The 18,079-nt window shown below is 40.0% G+C and overlaps 1 protein-coding gene across 1 annotated transcript in view; it reads left to right on the top strand.

Annotated features, from left to right (window-relative positions):
• MYO3A (myosin IIIA) overlaps window positions 1–18,079 on the top strand; it is a 184,318-nt gene that overhangs the window by 96,191 nt on the left and 70,048 nt on the right. Inside the window, exons 15-19 of the mRNA XM_059909139.1 lie at window positions 4,887–4,985; window positions 5,096–5,210; window positions 11,308–11,434; window positions 15,136–15,346; window positions 17,518–17,665. Of these exons, the coding sequence (XP_059765122.1) occupies window positions 4,887–4,985; window positions 5,096–5,210; window positions 11,308–11,434; window positions 15,136–15,346; window positions 17,518–17,665 (700 nt within the window). The remainder of the gene's footprint in view (window positions 1–4,886; window positions 4,986–5,095; window positions 5,211–11,307; window positions 11,435–15,135; window positions 15,347–17,517; window positions 17,666–18,079) is intronic.

Genomic DNA, 18,079 nt, shown 5'->3' with positions numbered 1-18,079 from the left:
CAGCATCTGAACCTGTGGATGCCCCTTTTCCTGAAATGCTCGCCTGTCTTTGCTTCCATGACTGGACTCTTCTCTGAATTTTTCTTCTCTGACTTAGATTTATCCATCCATTCCCAAAATGTATACTCATCAAAGATCTGTTCTTGGAGCATTTCTCTTTTCTCTATATATTCTCACAGTTAGCAATTTCTTCTGACATCATGGCTCAGTGGATAGCTCTGTGTGATTGACAGCCAAAGATGTACCTCTTGCTGTCTCCCAAGTTCATGTGGTTTTTTTTTTTTTTTGCTGCATTGGGTCTTCATTGCTGCGCTTCTCTAGTTGCGGCGAGCGGGGGCTACTCTTCCTTATGGTGCGTGGGCTTCTCATTGCGGAGGCTTCTCTTGTTGCGGAGCACGGGCTGTAGGTGCGTGGGCTTCAGTAGTTGCGGCATGTGGGCTCAGTAGTTGTGGCTTGCGGGCTCTAGAGCGCAGGCTCAGTAGTTGTGCTTAGTTGCTCCACGGCACGTGGGCTCTTCCTGGACCAGGACTCGAACCAGTGTCCCCTGCACTGGCTGGCAGATTCTTAACCCCTGCGCCACCAGGAAAGTCCCCAAGTTCATGTTTTTCATTTCCAGCAACCTGGATATTTTGCTGTCATCTCGAATTCAACTGAATACAGGCACACCTTGGAGATATTGTAGGTTCGGTTCCAGTCCCCTGCAATAAGGTGAATATCACAATAAAGCAAGTCACGTGAAGTTTTTGGTCTCCCAGTGCATATAAAAGTTATGTCTACAATATATTGTAGTCTCTTACGTGTGCAGTAGCATTGCATCTAAAAAAACAATGCACATACCTTAATTAAAAAATACTTTATTGTTAAAAAATGCTAGCATCTGATCCTTCAGCGAGTTGTAATTTTTTGGCTGGTAGAGGGTCTTGCCTTGATGCTGGTGGCTACTGACTGATCAGGACGGTGGCTGCTAAAGGCTGGGGTGACCGTGACAACTTCTTAAAAGGCAACGAGGTTTCCCTCATCGATTGACTCTTCCTTTCATGAACGATTCCTCTGTGACCTGCGATGGTGTTTGGTAGCATTTTACCCACAGTGGAACTTCTTTCAACATTGGAGTCAGTCTTCTCAAACCCTGCTGCTGCTTCATCACCTAAGTTTATGTCATATTCTCAGTTTTTTGTTGTCATTTCAACAGTCTTCTCAGCATCTTCACCAGGAGTAGATTCCACATTAAGAAACCACTTTCCTTGCTCATCCGTAAGATGCAACTCTTCAGCTGTTCAAGTTTTACCATGAGATTGTAGTAGTTCAGTCACATCTTCAGGCTCCACTTCTAATTCTAGTTTTCTTGCTATTTCTACCACATCTGCAGTTACTTCCCCCCATAAAGGCTTGAGCCCCTCAAAGTCATCCATGAGGGTTGGAATCAACTTCTTCCAGACTCCTGTTAATGCTGATATTTTGACCTCTTCCCATGAATCATGAATGTTCTTAATGGAATCTAGAATGGTGTATCCTTTCCAGAAGGTTTTCAATTGACTTTACCCAGATTCATCAAAGGAATCACTGTCTGTGGCAGCTATAGCCTTACAACATATATTTCTTAAATAATAAGACTTGAAAGTCAGAATTACTTCTTGATCCATGGGCTGCAGAATGGACGCTGTGTTAGCAGGCGTGAAAAAACCATTCATCTTGTTGTCCACCAGAGCTCTTGGGTGACTAGGTGCATTGTCCATGAACTATAATATTTTGGAAGGAACCTTCTTTCTGAACAGTAGATCTCAACAGTGGGGTTAAAATATTCAGGAAACCATGTTGTAAACAGATGTGCTGTCATCCAGGCTTTGTGTTCCATTTAGAGCAGGGGTCCCCAACCCCCGGGCCGTGGACCGGTACCAGTCCTGTTAGGAACCGGGCCGCACAGCAGGAAGTGAGCAGCGGACGAGCGAGCGAAGCTTCATCTGCCGCGTCCCATCGCTCCCCACTGCTCCCCACAGCTCCCCATCGCTCCCCATCGCTCCCCATGGCTCCCCACGGCTCCCCATCGCTCCCCATCGCTTCCCACGGCTCCCCACAGCTCCCCACGGCTCCCCACCGCTCCCCACAGCTCCCCACGGCTCCCCGCCGCTCCCCATGGCTCCCCATGGCTCCCCATCGCTCCCCATGGCTCCCCATCGCTCCCCATCGCTCCCCATCTCTCCCCATGGCTCCCCATGGCTCCCCATCGCTCCCTATGGCTCCCCATCACTCCCCATGGCTCCCCATCCCTCCCCATCTCTCCCCATGGCTCCCCGCCACTCCCCGCCGCTCCCCATGGCTCCCCATCACTCCCCATGGCTCCCCATCGCTCCCTATGGCTCCCCATCGCTCCCCATCGCTCCCTATGGCTCCCCATCACTCCCCATCGCTCCCCATGGCTCCCCATCGCTCCCTATGGCTCCCCATCACTCCCCATGGCTCCCCATCCCTCCCCATGGCTCCCCACTGCTCCCCGCCGCTCCCCATGGCTCCCCATGGCTCCCCATCGCTCCCCATGGCTCCCCATCACTCCCCATGGCTCCCCATCCCTCCCCATGGCTCCCCGCCACTCCCCGCCGCTCCCCATGGCTCCCCCTCGCTTCCCATGGCTCCCCATGGCTCCCCATGGCTCCTCATCACTCCCCATCACTCCCCATCGCTCGCATTACTGCCTGGACCATCTGCCCCACTCCGGTCCGTGGAAAAATTGTCTTCCATGAAACTGGTGCCTGGTGCCAAAAAGGTTGGGGACCGCTGATTTAGAGGGCACATGCAGAGTAGATTTAGCATAATTCTTAATGGCCCTAGGATTTGCAGAATGGTAAATGAACATTGTCTTTAGCTTAAAGTCACCAGCTGCTTTAACCTCTAACAGGAGAGTCAGCCTGTCCTTTGAAGCCAGGCATTGACTTCTCTAGCTATGAAAGTCCTAGATGGCATCTTCTAATATAAGGCTATTTCGTCTACACTGAAAATCTGTTGTTTAGTGTAGCCACCTGCATTGATTGTCTTAGTTAGATCTTCCGGATAACTTGCTGCAGCTTCTGCGTCAGCACTTGCTGCTTCACCTTGCATTGCTGTGTTATGGAGACGGCCTCTTTCCTTAGACCTCGTGAACCAACCTCTCCTAGCTTCAGACTCCTGCAGCTTCCTCACCGCTCTCAGTCTTTACAAAATTGAAGAGAGTTAGGGCCTTGCTCTGGATTAGGCTTTGGCTCAGGGGAATATTGTGGCTGGTTTGATCTTCTGTCCAGATCACTAAAACTTTCTTCATAACACCAATAAGCCTGTTTTGCTTTCTCACCATTCACTGGAGTAGCACTTTTAATTTCCTTCAAGGACTTTTCTTTTGCATTCACAACTTGGCTGACTGTTTGTTGCAAGAGGCCTAGCTTTCAGCCTATCAGCTTTTGACATGCCTTCCTCACTAAGCTTAATCTTGTCTAGATTTTGATTTAAAGTGAGAGACGTGCAACTCTTCCTTTCACTTGAACACTTAGAGGCCATTGTAGGGTTGTTAATTGGCCTAATTTCAATATTGTCATGTCTCAGGGAAGAGAAGAGGGAGAGAGATGGGCAAACAGCCGGTTGGTAGAGCAGTCAGAACACACACAGCATTTACTGATTAAGTTCACTGTCTATATAAGATTGTCCGTAGAGCGTGAGGTTCCTGGCTCCCCAAACTAATCACAACAGTAACATCAAAATCACTGATCACAGATCACCGTGACAAATGTCATAATAATGAAAAAGCTTGAAATATTGTGAGAATTACCACAGAGATGCGAAGTGAGTCATTGCTGTTGGAAAAATGGTACCAATAGACTTGCTTGATACAGCATTCCCACAAACTTTCAATTTGTAAATATTGCAGCATCTGTGAAGCACAGTAAAAAGCCAAGTGCAGTAAAACGAGGTATACCTGTACTCATTGTCCAAAACCCGTTTTCTTACCTTGGTCCCTATTTTTTGGAAGGGCACCATCTTCCCTAAGATGGAAGAAGGAAAAGGGAGACTGAAACTGTAAGCCAGGAGAGAACTTCCTGATCTTGGAGAGGAAGTGGGGTCCATCTCAGATCTCTCCAGAGCAAAAGGAAGACAAGGGAAGGAGAAGCAGGGATCCCTGGGGTCCTAGTATCAATAGTGTGTTGTGGAACTTCCTGAAACAGAGACTCACTTTGCTGTGACCCACACTCCTTAACTGTACTTTTCCAGTGTCTTGGAAAGGCTGTTTACATGTAGAACCACAGAGTCATGGAACTTGAGATTCGTAAGGAACAGGTTTCTCATGCCAAGTGAGAAAACTGAGCCCCAGAAGGACAGTGTAACGAGGTGGTTAAAGATGTGGGCTTTGGAGTCAAACAGCCCTGGTTAAATCCAGTTTGGCCATCAACTTTGTGACCTGAGGGTGAGATTAGTGTCCCCTCTAAGCTTCAGTTCCCTTGTACGTGAAATGAGAGGGTCATGGCAGGTAAATGAGATACTGCAGCACCCACCACCGCCTGGCATGCTCTAGTTATTATTACTTTGTTTCTTTTTCTGTTGGCTCCTGCTGGCATGGAAACGCCAAGAAGTCAGGGCGTTTTGACTGCTTGCTCCAGCTGTATTCCCCGTGCCTAGAACAATGCCTGACGGACACACAGATATCCGCTGAATGACTCAGACAGGTGCTTAGCAGAGTGTGCAATCCGCTGACAGTGGTGGTCGAAAAGAGCGACGGGTCGCAACCACAGAGGGCCAGAACCCAGTGTTCTGGGAAGTGCTTGGTGGCGCTTACAGGCGTTCTGGTAATTATATTGCCAAGAAACTTTAGCGATGAATAAATGTTCTTACTAACCACCTTCCTGAAAATGGCTTGTTTTTTTCAGTGGAGAAAAAAATTTTCATATTTTTTACTACATCTATGCTGGTTTAGCTGAAAAGAAGAAACTAGCCCATTACAAATTGCCGGAAAATAAGCCTCCCAGGTAACCCAGCAGCTTGAACTTTCGTAAATAATGCTTCTACTTTTCACTTAATCACTCATTTCACTTAATTTCAGATTTTTACCTGTCCTTTCTTTTTTTTTTTTTTCCAGATACCTGCAAAATGACCACATCAGAACAGTACAGGACGTGTTGAATAATAGTTTCTATAAATCCCAATATGAATTAATTGAGCAGTGTTTCAAAGTCATCGGTTTTACAATGGAGGTGAGCATGGAAGACATTTGAACCTCTTTAGGAAGTGTCTTTTTGTCCTCACTGATGGTAAGAGTTAGCATTTATTGAGTGGTCCATATGTCAGATATTGTGCTAAGTGCTTTACATGGATAATTTTTAAATTACTGAAACGACCTTATGAAATAACTAGAATTATAATTTTTACTTTATACATGAGGAAACATGGCCTTGAGATACAACTGAATTTTGTTCTGTTCTTAATCTTTTATTTTACTTATATTTGCATCTCCCACATATATAGAAAATTTTATGTAAATGCATAAATGTGATCATGTCACACATTCTTTTTTAGTGCAGTTTTCTTTTTCTAACAACTTTATTAAGACGTAATTCAAATACCCTACAAATCAGCCGTTTAAAAGTGTACATTTTAATGACTTTTAATACAGTCACTGAGGTGTGCATCCTTCCCCGTCATCACTTTGAGAATATTTTCATGTTCTAAATTTTTCACTCCAAACGAAACCTGCTAGTGATTAGCAGTTCCTCCTCATTCCCATCCCACCTCTGCTTCTATCACTGTAGATCTATTTATTCCGGACATTTCGCATGAATTGAGTGATGCAATATGTCACCCTTTGTGACCAGCTTCTCTCATTTGACATAATGTTTTCAAGGTCCATCCATGTTGTAGCATGTGTCAGTACTTCATTTCTTTTTATTGAGGAATAATATTCCATTGTATGGCTATACCTCATGTTATTTGTCCATTCATCATGTGATGGGCATTTGGATTGTTTCCACTTTTCGGTCATTATCAATAATGCTGCTGTGATCATCCGTGTCTGAGTTTTTGTGTGACATGAGTTTTCACTTCTCTTTAGGATATACCAAGGGTGGAAGAGCCAGGTCATAGAGTAACACTATGTTTAACCTTTTGAGGAATTACTAGACTGTGTTCCAAAGCAGCCACACTATTTTACATTCCAACCGGCAGCGTGTAAAGGTTCTGATTTCTCTCCATCTTCCCCAGCACTTATTATTATCTGTTTATAGCCATTCTAGTGGCTGTGACGTGGTATGTCACTGTGGTTTTGGTTTGCATTTCCCTAAAGGCTTATGATGCTGAACTTCTTTTCGTGTACTTATCTTTTCATGTAATTTATCATTTACGTATCTTCTTTGAAGAAACATCTGTTCAGATTCTTTGCCAATTTTTTAATTAGGTTGTCTTTTTATTATTGAGTTGTAAGAATTCTTTGTATTGTAGATGCAAGTGTCGTATGATTTGCAAAAATTTTCTCTCTTTTGTTGTCTTTTTACTTTTTTGATGGCATCCTTTGAAGCCACGTTATCTGTATTATTGATTTCATTTTTAAAATATTTTTATTAACGTCTTAATTTGGTTTCTTGTGTTGTTCTTTTTCTTAAGGAGAATACTTGGTTCCTCTGTTTCTTCATTTTCCTTATTTAATAATGAAGGTATTTAAGGCTATAAATTTATCCCTAAGTAATAAAGATTTCTTTCTTTTTCCTAGGTTGTTTTTTTAATTTTTATAACAAAGTATCTTGTTTACTAGGGATTCCTGAAGGTTTTTAGAGAAGCTTTCAGACTCTGCTCTTAGTAGTTTACTGTTTGCTGTGTTGATTCAATCCTACGATAAAAAGAACACTTCACTCGGAACATGAATCAGGCTTTTAGATGAACTCTTACAGGAAAGTAATGTGCAATTTGTTGGATTTTAATTTCATTTTCATAAATGACACTCCTGCAACTTGAAACTGTTAGTGTGTCTGCTTAAGAAGTTTACTGAAATTTCTTGGGTTATCAAATCTCTACTAAGAGCCTGAGCTAAAAATAATACCTGATTCTTCTCCAAAAGTTTGGAAAATTTTATCAGTAGGATGTAAAATGTAGAGATGCTGATAGAAGTGAAACTTGACAAGAATCATTCAAATTATGTGCAGTGAGGTTATTGAATCTAATTTTGTAGCGTGTTTTTCAGGCACTGTTGCCTCCCTTCTAAAATGGAAGGCTGTCAGCGGTAACCGTTTGTCCATTTGATGCATTTGCTCACCAGAAAGTAATATTTATAAAGCTGTACCTGTTCTCAGAATAGAGAAAAGTTTGCTGCTAAGTGCATTTTCTCCAAATACGGATCCTCTGCTGTTGACAGCTCTGACGACGGGTGGTCTCCCAGTCTTGACTTCTCTTTGAAAGCCTTTGACTTCACCTTGGGTATCCTTGCTGCAGGCCTGAGAGGAAGTATTCTTAAGACCTTGACCTTAGGGAATGAGGTGTGATCTCTGCCAGCTGGGTGAGGTTGGAGAAGCAGGACAGATGAATGACTTTTTTTTTTGCCTTGAAATTAGGACCTTCAGGAGAGGTTTAAGTAAACCAGGGTAATCTTTGTCCATCAGGAAACATTTCAACTTTTAGAATTAATTTTTCTGGTGTGGGCTTTCTCCGTAGCCAAGAGGAATTCAGATTTGATGGAGAGGCTCCCTGCCTGGCCGTCTTTACAGCCCCAGAAGTTAGGACTCTGAATTCTTGAGTTCTGAATAAGCTTTGCTACTAAGTTTCTAGATGTATGAACTGGTTGTGGGGAGGGGTGGGTGAGAGCTGTAGGAGCCATAGGGGACCTGGCAGGCTGCTCTCAGGACCAACTGAAACAAAATAACTCCTCTGGGGACCAGAGAAGAATTATTACCATGACTTTCCAGTTTTTGCCAGAAGGCGGAGAATTATATGGACCAGAGAGAGAAGCATTACTGTAGTAGACTCATGGGCAAGCCAGGGTTGAATGCATCCTTAGGCAAATACTCTACTCACAGGAAGTCTTGAGGTAAAGTTGAGTAACTTTTTGATTCAGAAGTAGAGGCTCCAGCTTGACCATCTTTATTCCAGAAGGATGCATTCTTTCCGTAGATTCATGGACCCTGGCTGGAACTTTGGCTGTCCACTCTATAAACTGCAGCTCAAATCAGGAAACTCAGTGGTTCTGTGGTCTCTAGGCAGAAAGGAGATGATTCGGACCTTCTTTCTGTTGATGCATTAAATAGCTTTAGGCTGTAAAATGGAAAAAAAGAATCCATTGTTTGTTAAGATTTCTGAGGGTTTTTAGGGAAGCTTGCAGACTTTGCTCTTAGCTGTAATACATTACTATGAAGAACTTTCTGCAGGTGAGACAAATGCATGGTTCTTAAAGGGCCAGTATACAAATCTTATTCCCCTACTGCACTCTCACAAAAGAAAAAGAAGAAGAAAAAGAGGAGGAGGGGGAGGAGGAGGAGAAGAACAAGAAGTGGCAGCAGCAGCAAAGGTTGGCGGGCGACTGGATTGATGTATGAGGACAGGACAGTTTGCTGGGTCAGTAAAAGCCTTTGCTGGAGAGTTGGGAGAAAAATGATCAGGACAGGAGTTGAACAACTGAGAGAGTACTAAGCTTATAGAACTTACTGTGGATATCTCACGTGAAGAGTGGAGTGGTATGTGCTCTTTTTTTAGCCATGAGGTCTGGGTGGCGGACATCATATGACACTGAAAACTGCTGTCAACCTTACCTGGCTACATTTTGGGAACAATACCAATCTGAGCTCTACCGTTTGGAGCCAGAGATGACCCTAATACATTTCCTAATAAAACAGATATTGTTATTACTAGTGCAGTGTGTATGGAATTGGTTCAGCTCTGGGAGAGGAAGTCCCTGACTTGGATGGCATGAGTTTCAGCCATATTCCAAGTGACCTATGACTGCCACCCAGAGATTTCAGACAAGCCATGGGAGACACTCCGGGTGATTCCACATGCCACCCTGTTCCAGACTTAGTCCCATTCATATGCTCTAATTCTGAGGTTCCACGCATCGTTGGTGACCACCTGGGTCTTTTGCTCTCATCTGGCTCAAAGGACCAATATCTTGTTCCCCCGTGAATGTTTGAGCACAATATAAAACCCAGCTTAGCTGCATCAGGAGTAAAAATAGGATATTTGCTGCTCCAGCAGGCTGGCATGACGCTAGTTAAACTTAACTCTACCGCACCCCAAGCCCTTCCTGGTTGTGGCTGCTTTCGGTTCATCTTCCTCACTTCTGTTTGCCAAAATTCAAATTCAGATCAGCCTCCTCCCGTCTGTTGCATCACTTTCCCTCTCCCTAACCTCCCTCCAACCCTGCCGTCACCCACAGCCTGTACCTATGGAGACAAGTTGATTTAAGCACTAGCGGATATCCTGGCTCTTAAAGCAGAAAGGGATGCGGTGAATAAAGAGAAACACAGCATCCACTCCTGTCTCCAATCCTTGGTTCTACGATGAATGTTGCTAGTGGTAGATGCCCCTTTGGACTGCAGTCTGGCTCTATTGGTTGCCTGGTTGGGGGAAGACAGGAGAGGTTCATTGGACCTCAGAGCACCCTCCAAACTGGAAGCATGTTGTACGCCAGGCAAGCAGCTCCTGCTGCCGACCTGGGGCTGGGCCCCTTTGTAGTTCTTTTCCCTGCTTTACGTCATCGGAAGAGCTTATCTTCTTACCAGTTCCTTCCCCCAGAGGTTGCTATCTTAGAAGTAGGGAACCATTTTTAATTGGTTTGTTTATTACTTCCAAGTCCCAGTTGTTAGAGGCAATGTTTCACTTATATTTGCCTCAACTGCTTTCCATTGCCTGGTAGAGCAATGTTTAGTCACATTAAAATGAAACCAGTCTAGCAGTTAACATCTAGTGACAAACATATTTCATTTATGTAAGACTGTATGTTCCAAATTTAAACATATTCAGTGTTTACTGAACATCCAAACATAATAGCTTAGGATAAAGGAAAACATAACATCTGTTTCTGGAGCTGAAGCACAATCACTGCTAAATATTTTGTGAAGACTTTTAGTCCAGTTCAAGGTGACTCTCCTAGAATATGCTGGTCTCCACCCCTAAAAGCAGAGCCTCAGAGAGTTAACAGGGCAGACTGTCCCGGTTTGGAGACAGTGGAATTAAACTGAGTGGGTGTTTACTTCCTTTTTATCCCACTCATGATTTTTTTTAATGTCATCTCACTGGCTTGTTTGGATATGTCTTTTGTCCGTAGCTGTTTCAGTTTCATTTTGGAAAGAGGCAACTTGCACAATCAAGTTAAATGGCTTGATTTTCACATCCTTTAATCACAGCTTGCTGCCTACACATTTTACGGCTGCGCAATTTTGGTGACTTTCCAATACAGAGAGTGTCTCTCTCTCTCTCTTGTTTTCTCTCTCATTCTCTCTCTCCCCCCTTGTCTTCCTCCAGTTGGTGTCAACAGCACCCATGGTGTAGGTTTCCCTTTAAATATTTCGAGGTTTACAATTTACTTGTACATTTGTGATTCAGCACAGGCCAGGCAAAGTGACAGGCAAATCAAAATCAGATATTCTCTACAAATAACACAAATTGGAAAACTCTTAAAACTTTTCAAAACCCATGATTTCCTAAGCCATTTTCCTGCCACAGTTTTAAAATAAATGATTAGTAGTTTTATGAGTCAACTCATTTAGAGGCAGTTTTTATCGTGTCATGACAGGAATTTGATTTGTTTCCCTATGCACAAAGTCATAAGTCTTTTGTCTAAGATGAGAATGCCTTTTTTTTTCTCCTGCTTTAATTTTGCTTACATTTCTTATAACAGTCTAAAATCACAAGCTAGTACATTTTCTTTGGATTATCAGTTATGGCTTCAGTTGTGATCAAATAATATTTGTGAAGTAAACTTTAAAGTATTTAAAGCATCACACAGTGTTGAATTCTATGAAACACTTTATTTTTAAAAATTGGTTTTAGTCAGGGTGGGAGGGGCATAAAAGTCCCTTTTAGTTAGTCATTTGATAATAATTTAAAAAGGATAATTTGATACCTAGTTGCCTTCATTCAACATACATGAAAAGTTACAATTCTTGAATGCCATAATTCAGCCAACATCGATGATTTGAAGAGAATGAGAGGACCAAGGAAGCCAGTTGACTTCTCTTAGTTTGACATCATAGTCTGTGGGATGATCTTGTTATGCTGGAGCCTAAAGATTCTTCCCCATCTGTTGGCAGCCACAGCCACTGCTTGCTGTACTCAAGGGGAGAATGATGCTAATATTTCTGTGCTGTGTTTCAGCAACTTGGAAGTGTATACAGTATACTGGCTGCAATCCTGAACGTTGGAAACATTGAATTTTCTTCTGTGGCAACCGAGCACCAGATTGACAAGAGCCACATTTCTAATCATGCAGCTCTGGAGAACTGTGAGTTTTATTATCTTGCATTCAAAACTGAACTCCTGAAAAAAGTCTGATGACATACTGAAAGTGTCACATAGGGGTAACTTCAAGCAGTTGTACTTTTATGGAATCCTAAAAATGAATACTCAGATTCAATTTGTCTCAACTGAAGTTTTCAAAGTCCATTATTTAAAACAGATCTTCATGCCTACAAATAAACTGTAGAAAACATTTCTGAAGGCTAGGCTTTCATGATTATTTTAGGAACTATTTACATTTCAATGTAAAAACACAGAAAGCGTAATTAAAATTTAGCAAACTGATCTGAAAAAGAGTTAAAGTTGTTATTGTGATAATAATTTGGCATCTCTATCATTTTATAAGTAATAAAGACCTGAATATTTATTTTCGTACTGGATGGATGTTTTATACGCATTCATCTTGGGTTGATTAATTTTGGAGTCATTTTCTATGCAAGAAAAGTACATCATGGTATTTGCTTCAAATCAGCTTTTCTCTTACTGGCAGAGTTTGATGAATTATTTCAATCATTTAAGGTTTCTCTCTGATACCGTCCAGTGGTAAAGCTTTTTAATCTAGAATATACCCTGATTTTTATTTTTAGTATTGTCATATTCCCCCACAATCCCAGATTTGTTAAAGTTTCATTCATAACCCAGGAAATAATGTTATAAAATTTTGTTTATATATTTTTTTCTGATTTATACTTACTCAGGAACAGAATGAGATATTTTAGAATAATTTCAGAGGGCCAGATGCCAAACCATCCTGGTCTGGATCTGTCCCCAAATCCCCATCATCTCCATCCCACCAGCTTGGTACTACAACAGAACAAGCGTCTGAGGTTGGCATGTAATGATTGGCAGGTACCGGGAAACCTGTTCTGGCTTTTCATATATAAAGAAAACTTAATTGGCACATAAGATATTAGGTTATCAGAAGTGGAAGGAATAGCCAGAAAACGCCAATGATAAGATTCAAACCTCACCATCTGATCATAATTACAAGAGTTATCAGCAACCAACAGAATGAGTTGCAATAGAACTATGTCGTAAATATGAGTACACTTAGAAACTACCAAACTGAAAAATGATTGGCAACCCATTTCCGTATAGCAGGAGACAGTCATATGGGTCACAGAAGGTTAATATTAATATGAATATAGTTAAAATTAATTAAAGCACTCACGGAAAATAGAAATTTTACTAATTTACATTAAAGTGATTTGTAATTAAAGTTACAAGGAATTATCTCCAAACCAGGGCCATGTTTCCAGATGATTTTACAGGTGCATGGTTTCAAGCAGGCACCAGTTTTGTCCATTCTATCCCAAAACTCTCTCCCAAATATGACCTCTTGTCTTTCTCTCCATCATCATTATTCTCATCCAAGACGCATCACCTCTCACCTGAACTAAGTGACCACCCAGTTGTTCATTCCACATTAATTCTTGAACTTTTCCAGGTTGTCCTCCACAGTTCATTCAGGAACCACTTAACACATGTATCCGTGGTGTCTCTCAGTCTTCCTCTCCCCCTCCTTGTCCCTCTGCTTCTCCCCCTCCCTCTATCTTCCCACTTGTTCTTCTTGATTAGCTTCTCATTCCCTCTGGATAAAGACCATCAAGAAGAGAACTTTGTCTTAAAAGGGGTTCTACTTAGCAGTATATCCCCAGGTAAAACGCCTGGCATGTAGTAGATGTTCAATAAATAAATATATGTCAAATGAATGAATAATGGGGGAATAGAAATAGACATACCAGTCAATAGGAGACATTATTCAGAAACAGAACGAAGTAGAATTACCAGAAAGGCATTACAAATCACTAGGGAATCAGTGTTGTAGGGACAAGCAACTGGCTGACCATTTGGAGGAGGGGGAGTTTGAATCCTTCTCATACACCATATACCAAAGTGTATTCCAAATGTCTATCAGTTTAAATACAAATAAGTAAATAAATACATACATACATAAATGTACAGGACAAAATGCATTTATATAATCTTGAGATGAGAAAAGACTTGAAGGACTTTATGTGCAGAAAACCAAGAGCAGAAATAATTTTTTAAGTGGATATTTGACTACATAAAAATTAAAGCTTTCATACCAAAAAAAGGAAAATAAATTAAATTGCAATGCAAATGAAAAATGAGGGAAAATACTTGCAACATATATATCAAAGCATTATTCTCTTTAAACTCTTATAAATTGATTAGGAAGAGATGAATATATCAATGAAAAAGAGGCAGTTTACAAAATAAGAAAATGAAAATCAATGAAAAAGTGGCAGTTTACAAAGTAAGAGCCACAAATCACTAATAAAAATATGAAAAGAAGAAAGTATTCAGCTTTGCTAGGAGTCAAAAACAAATTGAAAGAAGAAAGCATTCTTTTTTAAAATAATAACCCCTGGTGTCCATGAAATTGTGTTGAAATTATTTAACTTTCATTTGGATGATAGGAGTACAGTTGGTTCAGAGTTTTTGAAGAGCAACTAAATAGTATATATCAAAAGGCTTAGAAGTATTTATATACTCAACCAATTGCTGAATTTAGGCAGTTTATGCTAAGAAAATAATACAAGACAGAAACACAGATTCATGCCCAAAGTATTCATCCTAGCATTCTTTACAATTGTGAATATATGGAAGCAACCTAAACATCCAACAATTTAAAAATTGATATGTTATGATATATGTCAGAATATTATGCAGCAAATTAAAATTATATTAACGAACAGTATTCAACAAAATGGGAAACGCTTAAGATATTAAGATAAAATGTATGTGCAGAATAGTGGTAATAAACATGCCTAGAAGGAAAGAAACTCAGAATGTTTTCTCTGAAGGTAGGATTTCTGTATTAAGCTTATATTACTTCTACATTGTGAAAAAATAATTTTGTTTAAATAAGGTTCAACAGTTTTAGCAACATAACCAAGAAATATCTTGTCCCAAGTGCTAAAACTAAATTTAAAATGTTCAAAATATTTTAAAAGGAGAACGACTGATTTGAGAAATTAGCCTATCTGTCATGTAATAGTTTGGGTTAAGGATGTTTATTATATTCAAAAATGAGTTTTGTTCACTGAGTTAAAATTACCTTTGATATTTAATTAAATATTAAATATTCGGGCAATAAGTTTTAACAAACTTTAGTCACTGACATATGTAACTGAAAAATAGTAGTATGATTAAAAAGTATATGAATGTCAAGATGTTTTATGCTCGTTTGTTTCCATATTGCAAAAGTTACTTAAAATGCATTTGTTTGGGTATATCCCTGAAGTCTAGGTAACTTTACAATTAATTTCCATGTTTTGAAAATGTGTCTATAATAATGGCATCCAAATGATAGCAAAACTGTTCATTATGTTTTTAAATATTTTAACATAATTCAGTGAAATTGTGTTTGGCATCACCTCAACAACCACTGGTTTGTGTGGAGGGTCACTCTGTCAGCCAGCTCAGTTTGGGTTGTGCTGTATTATACAACAGCCTATAGCTGCCCAGTCGAGATAAGCGGAGAAAGATGATCAAGAAGAAACATAGGGCTCCTATTGAATAGGATATTCTCTTTATATTATAAAACCTTCACATGTTTATTTCATGTCATTTGAAGAAGGTGAATTAAGACATTTTCATTCTCTGGGAAACGACTTCATTGTCATGATATCTTCTAACAACACGTTTATTTATTTTTAGCTGCTTCTTTGCTTTGCATTCAAGCAGATGAGCTACAAGAAGCTCTCACCTCCCACTGTGTGGTCACTAGAGGAGAAACCATCATACGACCCAATACTGTAGAGAAAGCTACTGACGTCAGGGATGCGACGGCGAAAACTTTATATGGACGCCTGTTTAGTTGGATAGTCAATTGCATTAACAGCTTATTGAAGCACAACGCATCACCCAGGTAAAAAACTTTATAGAACTTGTTCCCCAAATGTCAGGTGATGTAAATCTGTTTTCTAATTTACTGATTTATCTGTGAGTCCCTTTGAAAATGTTTCTAATTGGTGTCATTTAATTATTCAAGTTTTGTTTCTAGTTTAAGCTCTGCTTTATTTCCTAATGGTGCCACTTCATTGCATCAGGTAGCTATAAAACTTTAAAACTGCTGGAACACAGAAACTGTAGCAACATGAATAAACATAATAGAAAGTGATTTTTTAGTGTGACTTCTTACTGTCAATTTATATGTTCTTTTAATTAGAAGGTGTGCTGTGAAGCATATACCGTTTTATACTTGTAGAGAATCTCTATTCAGCAGTTCTTTGTCTTTGTTTTGAGGGATTGAATTAAATTTTCAAGGCAAAGGAAAACTTTCTTTTCATAGTTTAACTCTCATTATAACCCAGCAGGGATACATGTGATCTTCAATGAAATTTGGTTAAGAAATGCTCTAGATAGCTAATAAGTGATAGAGCAAGATGTGAACAGTAGTGTTATCTGACCATAACAGATGCAAGATGTAACTTAAGTTTCCGGCCTGTCTAGTACCGTATCTGAAATCGCAGCCACCATTGAGTGCTCTCTGTACACCAGGGATTGTGCCGAGATATATCCTTACATTTACATCCAAAGCTTTGTTCTCCTGTAAATTATATAATCTTTAGAAATTTGTATGTGAAAAATATGGTGGATTCCTACCTTAAGATCACCTCTTTCGCACTTGCTTACTAAGCATAAAAGGCCATTTCCCATACATTTCAGGCGTGTAATTCACTGTTATTTTTCCACTAAAATACACACCACACCGTAGTATCATTCAGACTATCCAAGAGAGTTAAGAACATGGAGGAATAACGTTCTTAACTCTCTCTCCTTCAAAATTAGTGAACAGAGGTAACCATTGTGTAGGAGCAGGGGAAAAATTGCATCTGGAATATTGAATTGTAAAATAGTATTTAATTGTATTTTAAAGTATTTCATCATGATATAAATTAATATATATTTATATCTTTCTCCAGGTTACTGTTCATCCCATATTAAAAATTATGAGTGGATAATTAAAAACCAAATAACAGTTCTGTAAAATAAGTAAAATATTTTTAGCAGGATGTTTTAATTGTCCTAAAATGAGAGACTAAATACTCTTTCACAGAATTTTTGCTTTTCTGGTGCGGTTTTTACTGAACATATTCATACTATATTCTGAGCGCTGGCTAGGATTTCCCTGTGATTCATGACTCGCTCTAGGAGTAGTTTCTGTAGTACAAGGAAAATATTGTACTGTCTACATATTAAAATGAATGCTATGTAGTTAATGTTCTGTGGAGGGAAACTTTTTCAATTAAGAAAATTTTCGCATGGACATATGTACACTACCAAATGTAAAATAGATAGCTAGTGGGAAGCAGCCACATAGCACAGGGAGATCAGCTCGGTGCTTTGTGACCACCTAGAGGGGTGGGATAGGGACGGTGGGAGGGAGACACAAGAGGGAGGAGATATGGGGATATACGTGTATGTATAGCTGATTCACTTTGCTTTTTTTTGTTTTTTGTTTTTTCTTTAATAGCATTTTTACCACTGGGGACTTATATCTTATTTATTTATTTATTATTATTATTTTTTTTGTATTTATTTTTGGCTGTGTTGGGTCTTCATTTCTGTGCGAGGGCCTCCTCTAGTTGCGGCAAGCGGGGGCCACTCTTCATCATGGTGCGCGGGCCTCTCACTATCGCGGCCTCTCTTGTTGCGGAGCACAGGCTCCAGATGCGCAGGCTCAGTAGTTGTGGCTCGTGGGCCTAGTTGCTCCGCGGCATGTGGGATCTTCCCAGACCAGGGCTCGAACCCGTGTCCCCTGCATTGGCAGGCAGATTCTCAACCACTGCGCCACCAGGGAAGCCCCCACTTTGTTTTAAAGCAGAAACTAACACACCATTGTAAAGCAATTATACTCCAATAAAGATGTTAAAAAAAAATTAAAAAAAAAAAAAAAAAAGAAAAGAAAATTTTCACTCTATGTCCTGGTAGTAGTTTCTTAGCTAAATCACAAAAGTGACTCTGAGATATGCTGCTTTGAATTACCTCCTAAGAAGATAAATAAGAACTCAAAATAATGCCTCTTCAATCTTCCAGTGGGAATGATGATGAGCTAAGCATTGGCATTCTGGATATATTTGGCTTTGAAAATTTCAAAAGAAATTCCTTTGAGCAGCTGTGCATTAACATTGCAAATGAACAAATTCAGTTTTATTTCAATCAACATGTGTTCGCCTGGGAACAGGTAAGTTGAGGTGCTTTGTTATATATAGTATAGATGCATGCAGTTTGTGTGTTCTGTGGAGAATTGTGCTATGAAGCAGGATCTAAATCATAGATTTAAAGCCTGAAACGTTTAATAAAGACCAAAAAAAGATTTCCTTTTCTCCATGCTCATTATGAAAACAAAAACAAGGCAAAAAGCTGGTAGGAATTTAGTGTGTCTTGATAACGTGGTGCTGAGCGTCCTCCATCAAAACTCACTGGACTCTTCTCCAAAACTTAGCAGGTCTGAGCCCTTGCAAACAAAGAAGCTTCCTTTGGAAATTTAAGTAAGCAGATGTGTCTAGCTCTTTCTCTTTCTGTAGACTGCATAGCTGAAATTCTGTTTGAAATGTAAATATCCATCTAAAATGCATTAAACTTCAGAATTCTAGTT

Source organism: Balaenoptera ricei, chromosome 2 (assembly GCF_028023285.1).
Source record: "Balaenoptera ricei isolate mBalRic1 chromosome 2, mBalRic1.hap2, whole genome shotgun sequence".
NCBI classification, from domain to species: domain Eukaryota; kingdom Metazoa; phylum Chordata; class Mammalia; order Artiodactyla; family Balaenopteridae; genus Balaenoptera; species Balaenoptera ricei.
The sequence above is the reverse complement of the archived record's forward strand: the minus strand, read 5'-3'. Positions and strand labels throughout refer to the sequence as shown.